Genomic DNA, 24,336 nt, shown 5'->3' with positions numbered 1-24,336 from the left:
CAAGCTCAGGATCCCAACCTGATTAAAATCACACCAACCACATCAGAGAAATTAAAATGCAATCTCTCTCTCTCTCTCTCACACACACACACACACACAAAGCTCTTCAAAGACATGTTTTAAGTCTTCACACCACCAACTCTGCAAACTCAGACTCCACTCTGCCTCCTTCCTGTCTACCTCTCAAACCCTACTCAAAACAGTCCCTGACAGTTGCTTTGTCCTGATCACATCTGCCTTTTAACATCTATCTTTCAGGCTGAGTATATATTAGATGTGGGTACATCACTCTGAAGCTGTCAACATCTGCATTGGACAGGAGACCAATTTTCACCTCCTTCAATCTGACTTGATCCTCTAGTCAGTTGCCGGGGAGAAAATTATGCCTCAAGAGCCTGATAGCTTGTGCTCAATATTCTTTTGTTAGGGATGAAATACATTGTTATTTTCCTTAAAATTGCCTTGCCAAGATTCACAATGAAAATAGATACACACACACTCACACATATGTATTTTTCTTCTCCCTATACACAAATCAAACCCTGGTAGTGTAGTGGTTAAGCACTACAGCTGCTAACCAAAGGGTCAGCAGTTCGAATCTGCCAGGCACTCCTAGAAAACTCTATGGAGCAGTTCTACTCTGTCCTATAGGGTCGCTATGAGTTGGAATCGACTCGACGGCACTGGGTTTGGTTTTTTGGTTATACACAAATCATTCAGGCTGTACACCAAGATAGCATCTATTTTCTCAAACTCACTACACAATTACTACGATAAATAAAAGAATGTCACTTAATGGATTAAAAACTCTTATCACCTATCCTTCATTTATGAAAATGTCCTAAGAGATCGTCAAGTTTTATCTGACTGAATCTAAGATATATCACTGGTCCCATCCCGTCTGGAGCAAGGGAGAATGAAGAAAACCAAAGACACAAGGGAAAGATTAGTTCAAAGGACTAATGGACCACAACTACCACAGCCTCCACCAGACTGAGTCCAGCACAACTAGATGGTGCCTGGCTACCACGACCAACTGCTCTGGCAGGGATCACAATAGAGGGTCCCAGAAAGAGCTGGAAATAAATGTAGAAGAAAATTCTAACTCACAAAGAAAGACCAGACTTACTGGTCTGACAGAGACTGGAGAAAACTCTAGAGTATGGCCCCTGGACACCCTTTTAACTCAGTACTAAAGTCACTCCTGGGGTTCACCCTTCAGCCAAAGAGTAGATAGGCCCATAAAACAAACAGTAATACAGGTAGCTCAACCACGAATACCAGATTAAAAGGGCACACCAGGCCATGGGCAAGGACGAGAAGGCAGGAGGAGACACAAAAGCTGGACAAATAGGGATGGGGAACTCACAGTCAAGAAGCGGGTATCTTGTATGTCACGGGGTTGGCAACCAATTTCACAAAACAATATGTGTACTGTTTAACGAAACACTAATTTGCTCTGTATACCTTCATCTAAAGCACAATTAAAAAAATAAAAACAATTTTTTTAAGTTTTATCTGACTGAATAATTCTGTGCTTTTACTATTTAAGAAAGCTGAGAAGATTTCTGTGCAACAAGACTACGAATCAACTCTTAAGTACTAGGATCACCCAGGTGCTAGCAAACTCAATAGTTTTAACTCTATCGTTTTAATAGAGCAATATTGTTTTAATGCTCCAAAATTGACAACAAGACACTTTCAAAGATATTTCCTGTAACAATTAAGATTTAGTATTGAGTAACACTAATTATTCTCAATAAGTTGAAGTCCTACTTCTCCTCAAGGATAATGCACTTTCACTATTATCAAAGTTCACCTGAAATGGAATAATTATCTGAAAGCCAAAATTTGAAAATAACAAGCCTCCAAAAAAATGTTAAGATAAATATTGCTAAACGTAAGTACTTGATTGTGAAAGGGGGAAAGCTACAAGTCAAACATTAAGGTGCCTGCCTTCTATTTACTAGACAAGGATATTCAGTAATAGAACTTACTTTATTTCGCCTTCTAATCATTTGGGGAGAAGGGGTATACAGGTATCACTATCAAATGTTTTTCCAGTATTGGATTAGAGGTTGCAGTGAGTTATGCAGATGTTTTCACTTTGTCCACCAGGTGAATAACACCACATACAAGAGACGAGATTGGCTTTGGTTAGTGGCATGGTAGTTGTGGAACAAAGATGAAACCAAATGGTCTATTAAGCAGTAAGAATCACTGGCTTTAGCTACAATCCTTGCTGGGTTCAACAGAACTCAACCACCTTTTCCAGGACTACCATAAATCTTGTCCCACTATTAAAACAGAAGATAAAGACACACAATCATTTCTTGATTTTCTACTCCAAATTCGTTCTACCTCTGCTATGCTAACAGATTAGTGATCGGAAATCTAGAAAATCTGCACCTTTGGTCTAATGAATCACGGCTAAATTGCTGCAAACCTAGTAGAATCCCAACCAGTAAGAAAACCAATAATGCTTCAACAAATCAACAGGCAAAGGGGCACTAATGTTTATAGATACTTGTCACAGCCCTAAGGGCTCTCACAAGCACCATCATGTTTCGGATACATTAATAAACCAAAATGATAAAATGCTTAACATAAAGTACCATCAAATAATGTAAAATTTTAAAAAGAAAATAGCATTTTACATCTATAAAGATAGTAAAATTGTTAACAGTACTATCCCAGTACTGAAGGCCCTGGTGGCGCACTGGTTAAGATCTATGTCACACTATGGCTGCTAACCAAAGGTCGGCAGTTCAAATTCACCAACCATTCCTTGATAACCCTTGGAACAGTTCTACTCTGTCCTATATGGTCACTATGAGTCAGAAGCAACTCGATGGCAACCGGTTTTTTTTTTTTTTTTCTTGGGCGGGGGCAGGCGGTGGAAGCCCAATACTGGTCAAGAGAGAAATTTTTTTTTCCATGCAAAATCACATTCTTATACCCCACCCCTGTGGAGAGCTCCACTCTCATTCCTGAGATGAACGTATCCTGAGATGAACATGTGACCCAGGCTAGCTAATCAAGGATATAAACAAAAAGGAAAACACTGCATGCACAGTGGTGTTCACTCACTGCAGCGTTATTTATATCAAAAACATGTAAATAATCTATGAGTCCAATAATTGGGAAATAATGCAATATGCAGCTTTTATTTAAAGATTGTAAATTCCAAGGTTATACTAAATCATTAAGGATGCCAGTAATTAAAGGTTTTAATGGCAAATTTTTGATATATATATATTTTACAATAAAAAATTTTAAATGCCTGTGATTGGTATAAAAAAAATTTTTTTTTTTTTTTTTTAAAAGAAGATAAATAAAGATATTGAAAGCTAGACTTAAAACTAGGTAAAATGCACATGCATGTGGCCAGGAGTCGAAAAGGAATACAAAATCAAATAAATATAAAATATGATTTATGATTGCTCTAAAACAGTGAAATACTTACATGTAAATCTAACAAAACATGTTCAGGGTTTGTATGCTAAAGGCTATAAAACACTGATTTAAAAAAAATCAAAACAGATCTAAATAGATGGAAAGACATTCATGGATTAAGACTCAACATAATAAAGACGTCTACTCTTCCCAAACTGACATACAAGTTTAATGTAATTCCTACCAAAATTTTATAGAAACAGGCAAGATTATTCTAAAATGTATATGGAAAGGCAAAAGAACTAGAATAGCTGAAAAAGAATGAAGCGGAAGAAATCACACTACTCAATTTGAAGACTTATACAGCTATCACAATCAACACTATGGGTATTAGAGGGATAGCCACATAGACCAATGGAACAAAACAGAGAACCCAAAAATAGCCCCAGAGAAGTAGGGCCAACTGATTTTTGATTCCAATACACCAATAAAGAGAACGATGAAAAGGAAATCATGGAAACAATACCATTTGTAATATCCCCTAAAAAATAAAATACTTAGGAATAAATCTAACCAGGGATGTAAAAGACCTCTACAAAGAAAACTATAAAACACTACTGCAAGAAACTAAAAGAGATCTACAAAAATGGAAAAACATACCATGCTCATGGATAGGTAAACTCAACATTGTCAAAATGGCAGTTTTACCCAAAACAATTTACAAATACAATGCGATCCTGATCCAAATACCTACAACACTCTTTAAAGAAATACAAAAACTAATCATTAACTTCATATGGAAAAGGAAAAAGCCCTGGATAAGTAAAGCACAACTGAAGAAGAATAAAGTAGGAGGGCTAGCACTACTTGACCTGAGAACCTACTATATAGCCACTGTATTCAAAACAGCCTGGTGCTGGTACAATGACAGATACTTTGACCAGTGGAACAGAATTGAGAACCCAGATGTAAACCCATCCACCTACAGTCACCTGATCTTCAACAAGGACTCAAAGTCCATCAAATAGGAAACAGTCATTTAACAAATGGTGCTGGCAAAACTCCATGTCCATCTGCAAAAAAATGAAACAGGACCCATATCTCGCACCATACACAAAAACTAATTTAAAATGCATCAAAAACCTAAATATAAAGCCAAAAACTATAAAGATCATAAAAGAAAAAATAGAATCACTGCTAGAGGCCCTAATATACGACATTAACAGGATACAAATCGTAACTAACGGTACACAAACTTCAGAAGATAAGCTAGATAACTGGGATCTTCTAAAAATTAAACACTTATGCTCATCAAAAGACTTCACCAAAAGAGTAAAAAGAGAATCTAGAGACTGGGGAAAAAAAATTGGCTGCTATGAATCCGACACAGTTCTAATGTCTAAAATCTCCAGGAAAATCCAACACCTCCACAACAAAAATACAAATAATCCAATTTAAAAATGGGCAAAGAAAATGAACATACACTTCATCAAAGAAGACATTCAAGCGGTCAACAGGCACATGAGGAAATGCTTGGGATCACTGGCCATTGGAGAAATGCAAATCAAAACCACAATGAGATATCATCTCACCCCAGCATTACTGGCACAAATCAAAAAAACAGAAAATAACAAATGTTGGAGAGGCTGCGGGGAGACTGGAGCTCTTATGCACTGCTCGTGGGAATGCAAAATGATACGGCCATTTTGGAAAATGATATGGTGCTTCCTTAGAAAGCTGAAAATAGAAATATATGATTCAGCAATCCCACTCCTAGGAACACATCCTAGGGAAACAAGAGTCGTCACAAGAATAGACATATGCACGCTCATGTTCATTGCAGCATTGTTCACAATAGCAAAAAGATGGAAACAACGCAGGTGCCCATCAACAAATGAACGGATAAACAAACCATGGTACACACACAATGGAGTACTTGCTATGTTATAGATAAAGAACAATGATGAATCTGAGAAGCATCTCACAACATGGATGAATCTGGAGGGCATTACGCCGAGTGAAGTAAGTCAATCACAAAAGGACAAATATTGTATGAGGCCGCAACTATAAAAACTCGTGAAAAAGTTTACACACAAAAAGAAACAATCTTTGATGGTTACAAGGGAGGAGAGAGGTGGAGACAGAAAAACACTAAACAGACAATAGTACGTGGTAACTTTGGTGAAGGGTGAGACAGTACACAATACTGGGGAAGCCACCACAGCTTGTACAAGGCAAGGTCATAGAAGCTCCACAGACACATCCAAACTCCCCGAGGGACGAAACTGCTGGGCTGAGGGATGTGGGAACCATGGTCTTGGGGAACATCTGGCTCAATTGGCATAAAACAGTTTATAAAGAAAATGTTCTACATTCTACTTTACCGAGTAGCGTCTGGGGTTTTAAAAGCTTCTGAGCAGCCATCTAAGATACTCCACTGGTCTCACCCCTTCAGGAGCAAGGGATAATAAAGAAAATCGAAGACACAAGGGAAAGATTAGTCCAAAGGACTAACGGACCACAACTACCACGGCCTCTATCACTGACTGCTCTGACAAGGATCACAATAGAGGGTCTGGGGCAGAGGTGGAGAAAAATGTAGAAAAAAATTCGAACTCACAAAAAAAGAACAGACTTACTGGCCTCACAAAGACTGGAGAAAACTCTGGGAGTATGGCCCCCAGAAACCTTTTTAGCTTAGTAATAAAGTCACTCTTGAGGTTCACCCTTCAGTCAAAGATTAGACATGCCCATAAAACAAAACGAGACTAAAGGGGCACACCAGCCGAGGGGCAAGGACTAAAAGGCAGGAGGGGACAGGAGAGCTAGTAATAGGAACCCAAGGTTCAGAAGGGAGAATGCTGATATGCCATGGGGTTGGCAACCAGTGTCATAAAACAGTATGTGTACTGTTTAATGAGAGGCCATTTTGTTCTAAAAACCTTCAACTAACGTACAATTAAAAAAAAAAATTCCAAATTCCATTAAAAAAACAAATAGGGCCAACTGATTTTTGACAAAGGTGCAAAGGAATTCATTGGAGGAAATATAGTCTTTTCAACAAATGATACTAAAGCAATTGAATATTCACAAGCAAATAAATTTTTTAATTCAGAAAATACAAGGCATTAAAAAAAAAAAAGAATTCAGCCTAAACCTTACACCTCATACAAAAAAAAACTAAAAATGGATCAAATATTTAAATGTAAAATTATAAAACTTTTAAAAAGAGAAAATCTTCATTAGCTACAGCCTGATGAAAAGTTCTCAGATTGACATTGAAAGCATGATCCAAAAAGAAAAAGGGAGAAAAAAAAAAAGATAAATTGGACTTCATCAAAATTAAAAACTTTTGCTCTACAAAAGACCCTGTTAAGAGGATGAAAAGACAAGCTAGATCCACACCACAGAATATTACTCAGCAATAAAAAGGTACAAGCTATTGATACAATTTGGATGAATCTCAAGGATATCATGCCCTTTTAAAAAGAAAAAAAAAAGCCAATCGCAAAAGGTCACACACTGTATGAGTCTATTTACACAACATCACTCTCAAATGACAAAATTATAGGGATAGAAACCAGATTAGTGGTTGCTAAGAGTTAGGAGTGGTGGGGAAAAAAGGGGGATAAATTTAACCATAGAAGGATAGCATGAGAGAGATCTTTGTGGTGATGGAATAGTTCTGTGTATTGACTGCTGTGGCGGTTACACAAATCTATAAACCAGTTTTAAAAAAAAAGGTGCCGTCAGGTCGATCCCAACTCATGGTGACCCTATATGTGTCAGTGTAGAACTGTGCTCCAAAGGGTTTTCAATGGCTTATTTTTCTGAAGTAGATCACCAAGCCTTTCTTCCAAGGCACCTCTGCGGAGTCAAACAGCCAGCCTTTCCGTTAGCAGCTGAGCTCTTAACCGTTTGTGCCACCCACAGATGCTTCACACACAAATCTGTATGTGTCGTAAAATAACACAGAATTATATGCATTGTTGTCGTGTGCCATTTGGTCAATTCCAACTCACAGTGTGACCTTACAGGACAGAGTAGAACTGCCTGTAAGGTTTCCAAGGCTGTAATCTTCACAGAAACAGACTGCTACATCTTTCTCCCACTGGGTTGGAACCACCAATCTTTCTGTTAGCAGCTGAGGGCTTAACCACTGACCACCAGGACTCCTTGCACACATTGTACAATATCATTTTCCTGATTTTGATATTTTATTATCGTAACGTAAGATGTAGCCATTGGGGGAACCATTGGAGGAAACTCGATGAAGGTCATACAAGACCTCTGTACTACCTTTGCAGCTTCCTGTGAATCTATAATTATTTCAAAATTAAAAGTAAAAATAATAATTAAAAAAAAAACCTGTTAGCTGACTTTTTATTACTGTAAATAAACAATGAAGCAAATATTGTGATGCATTTTTTTTTTTTTTTAATTTGACCAAAATCTGGCACAGGAGAATTCTAATGACTCTAAACTAACGAGTACATACTCTAATTTGGGTAATGTATCTGGCATTCTTAGTAACACACTGCCTCAACACACACCCTATATGACTCAAGACACAAGAAAATAAATCACTACAAATTTTCACTTAACAGATCCCTTAGTTTTATCTATTGAGAAGATCAACCATTTGCACAGGCCAAGCTGGCAGTTAACTTGCATGAGACTGGCCAATTCTCCCTTCCCAATGTCTGCCATGGCAGTCCCTTCCTTATCCCCCAACTACTATGATGGTCTCCTGGCTATCGGTCCTGCCTCCAGGCTCTCTTCCAACCCTTTTGGCCTTTCCTGCACACATCTTAGAGGCTAACCTCCCCAAAATACCACTTTTCCTCATATTCTGTATGGCCCAGATGGCAGAACTTCTTATAACAGGAAGAAAGTTAAGGAGACATATTTCAGTTTAATTTAAGAAGAATAAAAGTATAAAAATAAACACAAACCAATACTGGAAAGAGCTGCTTCCTGAGAGAGTGAGTTCTGTGAGAACCTAAACCATCTAAGCTGTGAGGCTTGGCCCAACCATAGAATTCTCTGGTTCTATGTCATTTCTCTAATAGTCTTCTGCCTTCTTCACCTGGCACTTCAGCCTTCTAAAATCTGGCTCCAACCTCTCTCCTTCTAACCTCTCCTCCCAGCAGTGCTCAAGAACACTCCTCCCTCCTCCAGTCAGGGCCCTCAAGAACGCCTTGCATAATCTGCTATTTTTCTTACTAGATGCCCTTCCCCCTCCTCCTCCTTCCACCTGTTAAGACCCAGTGAAAGCTCTAACACTTTCAGGAAGTGTTTTTTATCCCAGTGTTACCATCCATTCCTCTGCCCATGACATCCTATTACTTTTTACGTCCACGTGTCCTAATTATAAACTCTGGGACAATAGGAAAAGTAGCCTCCTGTATGCTGGAAGACCAACTGCACGTCACCAGGCAGAGAGGGAAGATGATCATCAGGGACTACAGTCACTCAGCCTTTTCCCACTCTGGTTTCTCCAACACAAACTTCTTCCCATGAAATCTACTGTTGCCCAGTGTACCAATCATCTACCTATTCAGCAGCTTTACCAAGCAAAGCATCCCCAGAAGCAGTGTGGGATTACATAAAGGTATGCTTCAGCTTCCCTGGATCTTTTCTTCCTTCATCCACCCAGAAATACCCATGAGCTACTGATGAAACGGCAAGTCTCTGATCTTAGCCTCTGAGATCCAAATGTGAATTGTGACTAAGGGATTTTTTTGTCTGTCTTTATCTTGTTCTTGTTGCTGCTTAGAATATATACAACAAAATATACACCAATTCAACAATTTCTATATGTACAATTCAGTGACACTGACTACACTCTTCAAGTTGTACAACCATTTTCCCCCTCCTTTTCTGAATTGTTCTTCCCCCATTAACATAAACCCTCTAAGTTTCCTATCCAAACTTTCAAGTTGCTGTTCTCAACTAGGTCCCATATAGATAGCTTTTAAAGGAGGCACAATGCTTAAGGCAGACATTCTTAACTAATTTGTAAATTGTTTTGTCTAAAGAAGACTTCAAGGGATATTTTCAGTTTAAGGTTTAAAGATTATCTCAGGGCAACAGTTTCAGGGGTTTATCCAGCTTCAATGGCTCCAGAAATTCTGGATTCCATGAGAAGTGACTAATAGATTTTAAAACCCTGCTCTAGTAGAAGCTATTCCTTACCACTCCACTTCCAATCTACCATCACTGGTTCTCTTTTTTTAATGTCCCTCCTTTTTCAAACAAGTTTCATTTAGGTCTTTCCAACTCTGTCCTTCAGGTGCCCTCTGCCCAGCTAAGGACCCTCTTTTTCTAGCCAGATCCCTAGTCAAGAATTAATACATTATATACCAAAGGCAGCTACTACTCTTTTCTATGTAATGTTTATATTTGTGTGTGTGTGTGTGTGTGTGTGTGTGTATGTATAGCAAGTGGCTTAATGAGTAGGTGGTTTCTTTTTTGGAGTAATGAAAATGCTCTGAATTAGTGGTGATAGCTGCACAACTGTAACTGTACTAAAAACCACCGAAATGCACACTTTAAAGTGATGGATTTTATGGTATGTGAATTATATCAATAAAAAAGAAATATAAGATTCTCTACCCTTACCCCTACATTTATACTTGGCACTAGGGAGAAAAATTCATTTTCAATTTTGAGCAAAGAGCCTTTTCTCACATACTCCCTGAAGAGCGGAGTTAATTATCTTACTCAAACATTTAAGTGCCTATCTTGCACCAGGCACCATGTCGGGTGCCACAGAGAACTGTCACCAGAATGGAACAGAACCTGCCCTCCCGGAGACTGGAGAGGCGAAGACATATGACCAAGTTTTATAAGTTGAGAATGACTTGATCAGGATGGGGGAGATGGAGGCTGGGAAAGGCTCCCAAGAAGAAAAGAGCACATCTATAAAGTACATATATGCCTCAGCCCATATATTTAACACTTAGGTTGAGCCGAACAATGAAACCCCTCCAGCACAGGGATCTAGATGCTGTGCAATTGGGTTTTGGCTGCCATCCACCACAGGAGGCTCACCTGGCCATTTCTTTAACCATGACATAAAATGTTTTATGTGCATGAATGTTTTTACCCCACTTATAGCATTATAGCAAGTTTTAGTATACTTATAAAGTTCATGTTTATTACCTATGTAATCAAGGATTAATACAAAAGTGAAGTTATGCTACAAAAACTATATATATTCAACTTTCTAGTTATAAGTTATGACTGCACAGAAAGCACAGGGGCAGCACAGGGTATGTACAAACCCAAAGATATGGAAGGGCTTATTTTTGGCTCAAAACCATTATAAATACATACCTAAATATTTCTTCGAAAACAGTGAGCTCTTACATTTTAAAAATCAAGGGATCAGCAAACTTTAGCCTGTGGGTCAAATCCTGCCCACCTGTTGTTTTTGTAAATAAGTTTTATCAGTACACAGCCATGATTCACTCATTTACATACTGCTATAGCTTCAACTTCAACGAAGACCTAATGGCCAGTAAAGTCTAAAATATTTACTATCTGGCCCCTTACAGAAAAAAGGTGCCAACCTGTCCTAGACGAAAGTCGTCAAAACTAATTCAGAATAAAGAAATCTTCTTACACATCCTTTAGCAAGTAGGTGGTCCAGTGGTTAAGCAACAGACTTAAAATACAAATAATTCTAACCCAACTTCTGGAGCTCTGGGTAGGTCATAGTACCCTGTATCTCAGTTTTATGTTTTACATGTCAGTAAAATTCAGAGTAATAAGGTCAGAGTTTTATATAAGCACTCAAGATTACTGAGGCAAAATCTGGGAAAGCTGTTTGTACTAATTATTTTTCACCACATAACAAGTTAACCCAAAACTTGGTAGCTGAAAACAAACATTTATTATCTCCCAGGATTTTCTGAGTCAGGAATTCAGTGCTGGATGGGACTGTGGTCATCTGAACATTTGGTTAGAGCTGGAGGATCTGCCTCCAAGGTGGCAGATCAGGGGCACTTCCTGAATGTCCTCATGGGAGGGCAGGTGGCTTCCCCCAGAACAAGTAAGCCAAGAGAAACAGCCAGGTGGACACTATTCCCTTTTTATCACTTCACCTCCAAAGTAATGTATTATCACTTCCATCACATTCTATTCATTAGAAGCAAGTCACTAAGTCCAACCTAGCAGTGAAGTTAGGCTTTACTTTTTGAGGGAGGAGTACCAGAATCCATGGAAGTATTTTAACACCACTAAAACCAAACCCACTGCTGTTGAGTCAATTCCGACTCATAGCGACACTACAGGACAGAGTAGAACTGCCCCGTGGAGTTTCCAAGGAGCGCCTGGCAGATTTGAACTGTCGACCTCTTGGTAGCAGCCACAGCACTTAACCACTACACCACCAGGGTTTCCTTAACACCACTACTGGGTCTCAAATGATGACTGAGCAGCTTCAACAACATAACCAATAAGGCTTCGTTGATTAAAATAATTTTTGCCTAATCATTTTCACAGTACATATTTTGTTCTATTTATCACACAAGTTTCATCACCATTTAAGATTCTCTAAAGAAAAACAAGCCAAGAGAAAAAAAGCAAGGCATTTCGGCTTTTCGTATCTGATGTGATAATGATGATGAGGCAGTTATATTTTGTCATACTCTGGTTTGGGATTTTTTTTTTTTTTTCTAGACAGAAGGCAAATTATGGTAAATAGATCATGATCATAAGTAACTGCAAAGCTGGACTTGGGATACACAAGTATTTATGATTCAGGGACACATAAAAAGGATTTCTCAGATATAAACAAAAATAACAGGAAAACAGAAATTTAGGTATGCATTCAAAAATTCTGAGATTTTTTTCTAGAGGGTGAGGATACATATTGTACCATGACTGCTGCAAACACTGCATCAGAAAAAATTCTAAAGCAAGAGATATGCATAAATAAAAAGTTACCTGCAACAAGCAAATGTATTTTGAAAATGTCTTAGTCACTAGACTCAATGAACACTTGGCCACTCATCGGTTAATATTATTGTGAGTTTCATTACAGGAGACAAAGGCTTTGGAAGCAGAGCTGTCCCACTGAGAACAACAAAGTTGCCACCCTGATTTCCTTAACAGGACTTTAAAAAACTGTCCTGAAATGGACAATTAAACAGCTTTAAATTTATTCAAAATCACCTAGCTAGTAATCTCATCATTTGCAGCCTAAAAATTAAGAAAATATTTACCATTCAAGATTTTTAGTTCACAAATCCAGAACAAGTGAACATATTGGCTCCATTTAACACACTGCCCTTACTATTACAGGGATGAATATGACGTAAGGATCCACTGGATTATGCACTTTGCTGTAGGCCACCAGAGATCTAGGGAACTTCCCAGAAGCCAGTAAAGCGCTACAGAGTAGGGGCTCAGCGAATATCCAATGGCCCTACAATAACCTACATCCTTGTTCTAGTCCTTCTGCCCGACCAGACCAGAAGCCTAACACCAAATTAAGTTTCAAGAAGTTTATCTCCCAGATTCAAAGTCTTCTTTTCATATTTGTGGAGTCCCTGGGTGGTGCAAATAGTTAAAATGCAGATGCTCACTGAAAGATTAAAGGTTCAAGTATGCCCTGGGGCACACTGGAAGGCCTGGAGATCTACTTCAGGAAAATAAGCCACTGAAAACACTACAGAACACAGTTCTACTCTGACACACAGGGGGTCCCCATGAATCGGAACTGACTAAATGGCAACTAGTTTTCATACCTGCAATACAATTTTTCTTACAGTTAACTACTAGTAAGCTGTGGGTTACCACTTTACTATCAGTTCTGAGTTTCCCAAAACATGATTCCATTAAGCCCAGATTTACTGATTTCAAATACAAACTAGTAAAAATGTGCACAGATGATTTACCATACCAGTTTGACAGAATGGAATAATTGCTAGGGCATTTTCAGAATGTGTAGCCATTTTTCCGTTTTATCACTTCCATATCTTCAAACCAAACCACTGTTGTCGAATCGATTCCTACTCATAGTGAGCCTTATAGGACTTAGAGAATTGCCCCATAGGGTTTCCAAGGCAGTAAATCTTTACGGAAGCAGTCTGCCACATCTTTCCCCCACAGAGCAGCTGGTAGGTTCAAATCACCGACCTTTTGGTTAGCAGCCAAGCACTTTAACCACTGCCCCACCAGGACTCCTCCCCATTATCTTCAGTATGAACCTTAAAAAGAGGTATCAAGTAGGATGAAAGGGAAACTTCTGCCCCATTTATTTGCTATCAAATTGTGCTGCAATATTTCTAAGTCTTAACTATTACCTGAAACATTCAAGAGAAGTGGATTTAGATTCTTCAGAAAGATGTTCCTTTGTAAGCATCACTTCCAATTAAAATATAAGCTAGTAAAACTTACTAAGTCTCCAATAACTGCATATTACAAGTCATTAAGCAACTGGCAAGGTAAGAATGAGAATACTGACCACAAAAGCCTCCTGTAAGGATTGATCTACTAGAAAGTCCTGCCTCTCTCTATATAAAAAGCAGTATTGACCTACCTTGTTTACGAACATCTTCTACAGCAGCCACAAGCTCCTCCTTGAGAAACTGACTCTCCTTTGCAATTTTATCACCCTTCTCCAGGAAATTCTCAGTTGCTTGTTCAACAGATGCAGCCAAAACATGGGCTTTCTTAGAACGACCTCTCTTCTTATTAGAGGGGCCCTTACTATTCGTGTTTACCAGGGTTGTAACCTAAACATTTCATTAAAAAAAATAATAAACTGCCGTCAATTAAAATTAAAATAAAAGAAAGGCTAACATCCTTAAAGATTGCAAGAATAAATTATTCACAAGGAAATAAAAATCATATTTATGAGTTTCCACTAACCATTACAAACATACAACTCTGTGTCTAAGATATATAGTATTGAGACTATATTTAGTTTCCAAAATAATTTAGCTAACTTGGTGCGTAAGATAAGAAATATAATAAGTATTTTAATTCCTTAGGAATGATCATTAGGTTTTTATTTTGGTTTTACGAATTAAAGAATGATTACATGTATCTTCTCCTCTATGTATCACTAAGAAGTTCCAGAAAGGGGTTAACAACGAACTTGCTTTACCTGGAGGTCACACACTTTACCACTGTTTTCAATCTTTGAAAAATGTTTTAAAATAACTTGCTTCTGAAGTCTTTTCAGAGTTTATTCACACAAATCTCAACAGTTAATTAGTAAAGGCCCTTAAGAAAGTAATGACTGCCCAAAGAAGCCAACTGTGATGGTGCTTTAAGTCCCAGAACACTTAACCATCATTACTAGTCTAGTGGTGACCCACCAGATGATCTCTAGGTTGATGATTAAAAAAGTGTTAGAGTGTAAATCTGCCAAAGACCTACTGAGGACTCTAGTAGATGAGCTCTAAGAAAGTAAATAGTCCCCTGAGTCTTAACCACACATTCCCACATATACATGTGTATGTATATATATATAAATAAATACTGTTCTTATTTAAGAGTTGAAATGGAGTTGCATTTTTTTTTTTTAAAGACACACACACACTAGTAAGTTGTTTCAAAACACTATAAGGTATATAGCTAGTTGCTAACAATTAACAAAATGTCATCACACTGTAATATTTGTATTTGTAACAGACATACACACTCTGATTAACTGCCTGCTAACCGACTCTGCATAACGAAAAGCACGTTAACAAACCATGAGGAGACTTAGCAGTCAAGGCTCCATAATCCATCTTCCTTGGGTTTCCTTTCCAAGGAAAGACTAAGGTATCTCTAAAGTGCCAACATTTGGGAAGCTGCACTATATACCACTAACCCCTATTATTGCCAATAAGACTGAAGAAAATGGCAGCAGCATCTGCACCTAAAAGATTAAATGAATCCATGCATCAATATTTACTAGAGGAGCCAAAGCACACTAAAACATGATCTAAGTACTAACTACTCAAATTAAGGCTTTGAACAAAATGACTTTGCTTTCATGTTTGTTACCCATGCCCACTGCTATGGAACCACATTACAACACGTATTTGTTTTTACAGATTCTTACCTGTGTAACAAGAGGTTCCAACAGTCTTTCAACTGCCAGAGTCCTGATCTCTAGACTTTTGGGGTCCCATTTGAAGTTTATGTTGCCTGCATGGACAGCAGTCATTTCTGAAAGAGGAACAAAAAGTCAAAGTTAGGCAACCATCAAACACGAACATGAAATACATAACTAATCTCCTACTTCAGGGCTTTCATATCACCAAAGCTACATTAACCACAAGATGGAAAAAAAGTCTTAGGAGCCTACACATGTGAATCCAGTAACCCTTAGAACCTATTATACTTAAGATTTCTAGTTCACAAATACCAGGGGTACTATAAGAGGGCATTCCCAAACACAGCTTTTCCCTCTGGGCTTCTCTGGTACCAAGACATATCTACTTTCAGTTTTTTCACACCAACTTTAGAAGTAGGATGAAAAGCTAAAGTGAATAAAGGCTACTTTAAAAGAAATTTCTTCAGAAACTAATTTAGTACAGAAGGTTCTGATTTTTCTTACTTCACAACATTTCTAGTACAGTATGATCTAAAAGGTACACCTCAGCACTTTTTGATGGATTCTTAGAGAACATCTTGTCTTATTCTACTAAAGCATAAAGCTTAAGTCATTTGCCCTCTGCACCTACAGCTATTATCACTCATAGCCAGAAGAAATTTCAAGTCTCACTTAGTCAAATATCACTGTATCAGTGTCAAGGGAAACTTCCACTGGACAGAGAGTTTAAAACAGGAAAAAAAAAAAAAAACTCCAATGAAAATACCAACCACAGTTAGTATTTGCTTCTAAAAGTAATACCTTCATGATTATTTTAAAAAAGAAAAAACAGAGGTACGTAGCTGAGGTAAACACTAATACAAACTTTCTAGAAGACAAACTGTTGATAGAAATTTAAAACATTAAAAAGGTCCACGGTCTGTAACCCCGCAATTCTAGTTCTAGATTATTAATCTAAAGGAATAACTAAGGTGCGTGTAAAAAAAGATAAATGATATTCACAACAGCACTGTACATAATTATTAAAAACTAGAAACTACCTAAACTTCTAACAGATGACTGAATAAATAAATTCTGAAACGGTTACACAATTAAAGTGTCCTATCCTTAAAAAACTTTGTTTGGGAGGGTTCAGATCTTCATTTCTATTAAATACCACTTCCCATTAGAAGGAACCAGGCTTTCTTGGAAAAAAGGCTTATTCCGGGCCTAAGGCATTTTATAGTGCAGAAAGCAAGAAAGAGTATTAAGATCAATGAAATCATACCAAAAAGATACAGGAACCAAGGGCTCCCATTGGCCAAGCTTAAGACAATTTGAGTATCAAACAGAATAATGACTGTAACTGCCTATAACAGACCCAAATTCCACAGCCACTGAGTCAATTCCTACTCATAGCAACCCTACAGGACAGAGGAGAACTGCCCCATAGGATTTTCAAGGAGCAGCTGGTGGATCTGAACTGCCAACCTTTTGGTTAGCAGTCAAACACTTAACCACTGCACCACCAGGGCTCCTATAATATAATACATAAAATAAAAATCCTGAAGTCCATGTAATTGTGTGCCATCGAGTCAACTCTAACTCATAGCTACCCCATAGGACAGAGTAGAGGGGCTCCACAGGGCTTCCCGTAGACTGTAATCTTTACAGGAGCAGACTGTCAGGTCTTTTCTCCTGTGGAGCAGCTGGTGGGTTAGCAGCTTAGCACTAAACCATTGCACCACCAGTGCTCCTTTATAACATAACAAGTAAATGAAAGTGCTTATGTCCATAGAAACAAAGGGGGGGGCGCACAAAGACAATTTCTTCACCATAAATGTAGAACAGAATTATAAAATGACCCTTTTGCAACCCCACCATAATAACTGATTCAGGCAAGGATTATCAATGATGTTAAGACCAGTAGGTAAAAGGTTATTGGGGAATACGATATTTGTAAGGTGCCAAAGTATTACCTGACAGGCTACTTACTAATTACAAAGGGCAAAATACACCTTTACAACGTTGAAATCTGATGGTCACTCCCTTAAATGAACAGCCTACTAATGCCGTTAATGTGACACCTGATATCGTGTATTTCCTAATATGTGATGAAATACGAAACACCTATATCACCTATAAAGTATTCTCGATTAAAAAAAAAAAAAATGTTTAATCCACCAGCAAGTGGCCATGTAAGATACATCAATTGCTCTCAACCCACCTGGATCAAAGGAGAAAGAAGAACACCAAGGACACAAGGTAATTACAAGCCCAAGAGACAGAAAGGGCCACATAAACCAGAGACTACATCAGCCTGAGACCACAAGAGCTAGATGGTACCCGGCTACAACTGATGACTGCCCTGACAGGGAACACAACAGAGAACCCCTGAGGGAGCAGGAGAGCAGTGGGATGCAGACCCCAAATTCTCATAAAAAGACCAGACTTAATGGTCTGACTGAGACTAGAAGGACACTGAGGTCGTGGCCCCCAGAACTTCTGCTGGCCCAGGACAGGAACCATTCCCAAAGTCAACTCTTCAGACATGGATTGGACTGGACAATGGGTTGGAGAGGGATGCTGGTGAGGAGTGAGCTTCTTGGATCAGGGGGACACTTGAGACTCTTTTGCAGTCTCCTGCCTGGAGGAGAGATGAGAGGGTAGAGGGGGTTAGAAGCTGGTGAAATGGACACGAAAAGAGTGAGTGGAGGGAGGGAGCCGGCAGTCTCATTATGAGGAGCACAATTGGGAGTATGTAACAAGGTGTATATAAGCTTTTGTGTGAGAGACTTTGACTTCGTTTGTAAACTTTCACTTGAAGCACAATAAAAATTTTTAAAAATGTTTAATGCAAGAAGACTAATGAAGCCTCAAAATAGGGATTCTTGATCTTTTTTGTGTGTGTATGTGCCACAGATCCCTTTGGCAGTCTAATGAAGCCTACAAAGCAACACTGTCCAATAGAAATACAATGCAAGCCGCATATGTAATTTTAAATCTTCTAGTAGCTACACTAAAAAAGGCAAAAACAAACTGGTGAAATTCATTTTAATATTTTCTTTAACTCAATATATATCCAAAATATTATCACTTCAATGTGTAATCAATATTTTTTGTAATTATTAGAGATATTTTACAGTCCTGCATACTAAGTCTTCGAAATTGGGTGTGTATTTTCGGTTTACAGCACATCTCAATCCAGACTAGCCACATTTCAAGTGTTCAAAAGCCTCATGTGGCAAGTGGCTACTGTATTGGATAGTGCAGCTATAAAACCTGTCTCAGAATGTTTTTAAATGCATAAAGTAGAACTCAAAGGACTACAAAGGAAACAAATATATTGAAATGTAGTCAACAAAATACAATTACTTAAGAGTGGTAGAAATATTCTGGAACTAGACAGAGGCGCTGGCTGCACAACCCTGAATATATTAAATGCCACTGCATTATTCGCTCTAAAATGGTTACTTTTATGTTAAGTAAATTTCACCTCAATTAAACACTTCTTTTAAACTTTACAAACGTGATAAAGTAACATATGTGTTTCCCTATTACCACATTAAGTAAGATCTGCCAAGAATTCTGATAACTACTTCAAAATACTAATGTACAAGTTTTTTTCAAGATACTATATTAGGATTATTGCAGATACAAAAAACTCTGAGATGTCTACTGGTGGCAAAGTTACAAGTTCAGCTGAAAAACGTGGTTTCCTGCCAGCATTAATAACAGGGAAATACTAAAGTCCTGTTTGAGGGAGTGAAAACAAAGACAAAATTTTTCCAATCCAAATTCACTGACTCCAGGTTAAGAAACCCTAATCCTGACTGAATTTCAAGTTCATCGGAAGTACAGGGGATACAGAGCATGTTAAGCAACACCATGACGAAACAATCACACAAATCCAGAACGTAGGACATTCTACAACAGGCCTTAACTCTTCGAAAAGTCAGTATTATGAGGGTAAAGGGACTACTCTAGACTAAAAGACTCAACAGACATAAGAATCCAACGCAATATACGTACCTTGTTTGGACCCTGGTTTGAAACAAACAGCTCTAGGACATTGATAGGACTGGTAAATTTTTAATATTGGTAATCACTATATGATATTATGGAATTACTATTCAATTTCTCAGGTGTGATAATTGAATCGTGGATATGTAGAAAATGGCTTTTTAGGAGATGCATGCTAAAATATTTACAGGTGAAATGTCAAGACGTTAACAACGTTCAAATGGTTCTGCAAAGTAAATGAATATATATAGAGATACCTAGAGAGATATAAATTATCCACATACTTAATTTCTTGATCTTTCCAAGTAAAAAAAATCAAGAAATTATAAATACTTTTAACTGTTGAATCTAGGTAGAGGACATATGGGTGTTTACAGAATTATTTTTTCAACTTCTTGGTATAACAAATTTCTCATCAAAAAAAATGGGGAAAATATATAGAAGTATATGGAGAAAAGTCCAAAACACTACAGAGGATGAAAAAGAGATCTGAAAACAATATTACATATAACTGCAGTGGGAAAATAAAGTAATTGGATATATACACCAAAATATTAATAGTGATGCTATCTACCCACCTGGAGCAAGAAGAATGAAGAACACCAAAGACACAAGGTAATTATGAGCCTAAGAAACTGAAAGGACCACATAAACCAGAGACTACATCCACCTGAGACCAAAAGAACTAAATGGTGCCCAGCCACAACCAATGACTGCCCTAACAGGGAATACAACAGAGAACCCCTGAGGGAGCAGGAGAGCAGTGGGATGCAGATTCCAAATTATCATAAAAAGGCCAGACTTAACGGTCAGACTGATACTAGAAGGACCCCAGAGGCCATGGTCCCCAGACCTTCTGTTAGCCCAGAGAGGAACCATTCCCAAAGCCAACTCCTTCAGACAGGGACTGGACTAGACTGGAATATGGGATGGAAAATGATACCGGTGAAGAACAAGCTTCTTGGATCAAGTAGATACATGAGACTATGTTGGCATCTCCTGTCTGGAGGAGTGATGAGAGGGTAGAGGGGGCCAGAAGCTACCCAAATGGACACGAGGAGAGAGAGTGGAGTAAAGAACTGTGCTATCTCAGATGGAGAGCAATTAGGAGTGTATAGCAAAGTGTATGTAAATTTTTGTATGAGAGACTGGCCTGATTCGTAAACTTTCACTTAAAGCACAATAAAAATTAATTAAAATATGAAAAATAGTGATGCTATCCATAAGGGTTGGAGATTATGGGTAGTTTTAACATTCTTCTCTTTGCTTAACTGTATATTCTGATATAAAATTACACAGGTATTTAGAAAAAGTTATTTCTATAATAAAAAAACAGTTATTATATAAGATGTAGGGGGGACAAAAGAATCAAAAGGCATGCCTGATAATCACTTAACTACTTTAAACATATTTCCTCATTTATAAGACTACCACCAACTTCTTCAGAGGACTTTTGTGAAGATTAACTTAGATAAAACTGAATAAAATAAGAATTCATCAATTCATGCTGATATGAATAAAGGAGGAGGAGAAGTTCTTTCTTACAACAGAAAATCAACTAGTAAATGTAGAATGAATAATGTATTTTTAAAAATAATTTAGGAGCTATCATAGTAATAGATTCAGGCAAGAATGATCAAAGAATGCTAAACTAGTGAGTGAAAGCTTAAAAAACTGCTTACCTAGACTTATACTTAACACCCAAGAGATTATTTATTGATGACAAAGAAGGGAAACAGCAATTTTACACTGGAGAAACTTGGCAGACACCACCTTAACCAAGTGATCAAAATTAGTATCTCTCTAAAGGACCACAACTATCACAACCTAAACCAGACTGAGCCTAGAACTAGATGGTACCCAGTTGCCACTCAGCTGCTCTGGCAGGGATCACAACAGAGGGTCCAAGACAGAGCCAGAGAAAAACGTAGAACAGAATTAAAATTTGCACAAAAAAGACCAGAGTTGCTGGTCTGAAAGAGACTGAAGAAACCGGAGAGCACGGCCCCCAGACACCCTTTTCACTCAGTATTAAAGGCACTCCTAAGGTTCAGCCTTCAGCCAAAGATTAAACAGGTCTATAGATTAAAAAAAAGTTTTTTTTTTTATAGGCACTGGGTTTGTTTTATGGGGCCAACAATAACACACATGAGGGACATGCTTCATAGTTCAATCATGTGTATGAGACTAATGGGCACACCACCCCAAAAACAAAGATGAGAAGGCATAAAGGGACAGAAAAACCAGACGAATGCAAACAGGGAAACTGGGGTGGAGAAGGGGAGAGTGTTGACACACTGCAGGGTTGGGAACCAATGTCACAAAACAATTTGTGTAGCAACTGTTTAATGAGAAACTAATTTCCTCTGTAAGCTTTCACCTAAATCACAATTTTAAAAAAAAAATTCATATCTCCCAATTATTGTGCAAAGTGACATCAAAAACCAAAAACCAAATCCATTGCCCTCTAGTCAATTCTGACTCACAGCGAACCTATAGGACAGAATAGAACTGCCCCCGCAGGGTTTCCAAGGAGCACCTGGTAGATTCGAACTGTGACCTTTTGGTTAGCAGCTTCAGCACCTAACCACTACGCCATCAGGGTTTCCAAAGTGACATCTCGTACCTCTAATATGACGCGCTGGGAAGTCTACAAGATCATTTCTGTGGTATTTCCTGCCAAAAGTATATGGCCTCAATCTAGTCACGAGGAAATATCACATAAACTCAAAGAGAGGGATACTCTACAAAATAACTGGCCTGTACTCTTCACAAATAATAAGGATAGGAAAATCGAAGACTGAGAAACTCTTCCAGATTAAAGATGGCTAAAGAGATATGACAACTAAATGCAGTTAAGTATTCTGGATTGAAATTGTACTGAGTGGGGAAAAAAAGTTGACACAATTGATAAAATTTAAATATGGACTCTGAATTAGGCAACAGCATTGCATCCACTGATATTGTATCAATGTTCAACTGCACTGTATTTACAAATGTAGCAATGTCATTTGTCATGGGTTGAAATCTGTCCCCCCAAAAATTCATGTTATCAATTTGATTGGGCCATGATTCCCAGTATTGTGTGGTTGTCCTCCATCGTAATTTCATGCTAAAGAGGATTGGGGGTGGGGGGGTGGGGAGACTGTAACACCCTTAGTAAGGTCACATCCCTGATCCAATGTAAAGGGAGTTTCCCTGGGGTATGGCCTGCACACCTTTTATCTTAGAAGAGATAAATGGAAAAGGAAGCAAGCAGAGAGTGGGGACCTCATACCACCAAGAAAGCAGCGCCGGGAACAGAGCACGTCCTTTGAACCTGAGGTTCCTGTGCTGAGATGCTACCAGACCAAGGGAAGATAGAGGACAAGGACCTTCCTCCAGAGCTGACAGAGAAAGCCTTCCCCTGGAGCTGGCATCCTTAATGTGAACTTCTGGCCTACCTGTGACAGTGTGTGTGTATCTGTGTGTGTAAAGGGAGAGGTGGAGGGAAAGGGAGAGGCTCTACAGAAAGCAGCATCAAACATTTAAACTCTATATTAAAATGACAAGGAAGAAGTACACATTTGTGACTAGCCCACTCTTGACAATTTTAACAGAAGAATATGTTTATATCCTCTCCCATAAACACACGCTTCAGGTACTAACACACAGACCCCTTTAGATTGCTGAAAAATACTGGTAACAAGCATCATCTTTCACCAAGCCTTATCTAAGCCATCAGGAAATTCTAGAATCACTGGAGGGGCGGTGCTAAAAGGAATCTAGATTTGCTTACTTGATATTTGCCAGTTTCCAGGGAATTTGTTTCACTGCAAGAGGGTAAATTTGCTCTCTACACTCATGACAGGCCTTTACATTGGTTCTTTAAAGCTTATCTGTCCACTAAACTGATCGGCCCTAGTCAGTAAACCTTAGGAGACAGTATGCTCTAGATCGCTAAAGGGCTGATAACAGCTCAACAAATGTCATCAAATGTCACAGATAAAGACATTTCAGAAGGAATAACATGTCCCATGGATCCTCCATCAACACAAATAAAACAAAACCTTTCATAAAACCTGTCACTAACTTATTTCAGGGGTTGTAAAGGGAGGGAAAAGGAGTCCTGGTGGCACAGTAGGTTAAGTGTTCAGGTGATAACCAAAAGGTTACCAGTTCAAACCCACCACCCACTGCACAGGAGAAAGATATGGCACTCTGCTTTCATAATGATTCCCATTGCTGTGAGTCAATTCCAACTCAGAGTAACCCTACAGGACAGAGTAGAACTGCTCCGTAGGGTTTTCAAGGAGCACCTGGTAGATCTGAACTGCCGAACTTCTGGTTAGCAGCCGAACTCTTAGCCACTACACCACCAGGGTTACCCCCATAATGATTACAGTCTTGGAAACCCTCCAAAGCAGTTCTATTCTGTCCTAATGGGTCACTGAGTCTGAATTAACTTGATGGCAACAGGTATGGGTTTGGTTAGTGGGAGGGAGCCAAGAATAATTTAAGCTCCAAGTGTACACTCAGGTGACACTGTATGGTCATAATTTGTATTTAATTATTAATCAGATACAATTCACTCTCCCAAACACAGTATTCCATTTTTCTTGAAATAGAAAGGCTTCTTGGTCTTTTGTTTCTGATTTTGATATTTTAGGGTACAAAATAATTTCACTTTCTTAACTCAAAAAACGCAGAGTGCAAGTGCAATAATAAATTGCAAATGATCCCTGGCCCCTCCGGGTCTGGGGAGACCACTAGTAGAGGCAGGACTGGTTAATGGAAAAGCATGTGCCCAGTTAAAGTAACTGCTGCCCATTAACTCCAAACCAAAAACACCAAACCCACTCCCCTTGAGTGGATTCCAACTCACAGTAATCCTA

The 24,336-nt window shown here is 38.4% G+C and overlaps 1 protein-coding gene across 1 annotated transcript in view; it reads right to left on the bottom strand.

Annotated features, from left to right (window-relative positions):
• CTNNA1 (catenin alpha 1) overlaps positions 1 to 24,336 on the bottom strand; it is a 194,467-nt gene that overhangs the window by 144,472 nt on the left and 25,659 nt on the right. Inside the window, exons 2-3 of the mRNA XM_049873755.1 lie at positions 15,467 to 15,573; positions 13,949 to 14,144 (exon numbers count right to left, since the gene is read on the bottom strand). Of these exons, the coding sequence (XP_049729712.1) occupies positions 13,949 to 14,144; positions 15,467 to 15,571 (301 nt within the window). The 5' untranslated portion in view covers positions 15,572 to 15,573. The remainder of the gene's footprint in view (positions 1 to 13,948; positions 14,145 to 15,466; positions 15,574 to 24,336) is intronic.

Source organism: Elephas maximus, chromosome 2 (genome assembly GCF_024166365.1).
Source record: "Elephas maximus indicus isolate mEleMax1 chromosome 2, mEleMax1 primary haplotype, whole genome shotgun sequence".
Lineage (NCBI taxonomy): Eukaryota > Metazoa > Chordata > Mammalia > Proboscidea > Elephantidae > Elephas > Elephas maximus.
This window is presented reverse-complemented; position numbering and strand designations above follow the sequence as displayed.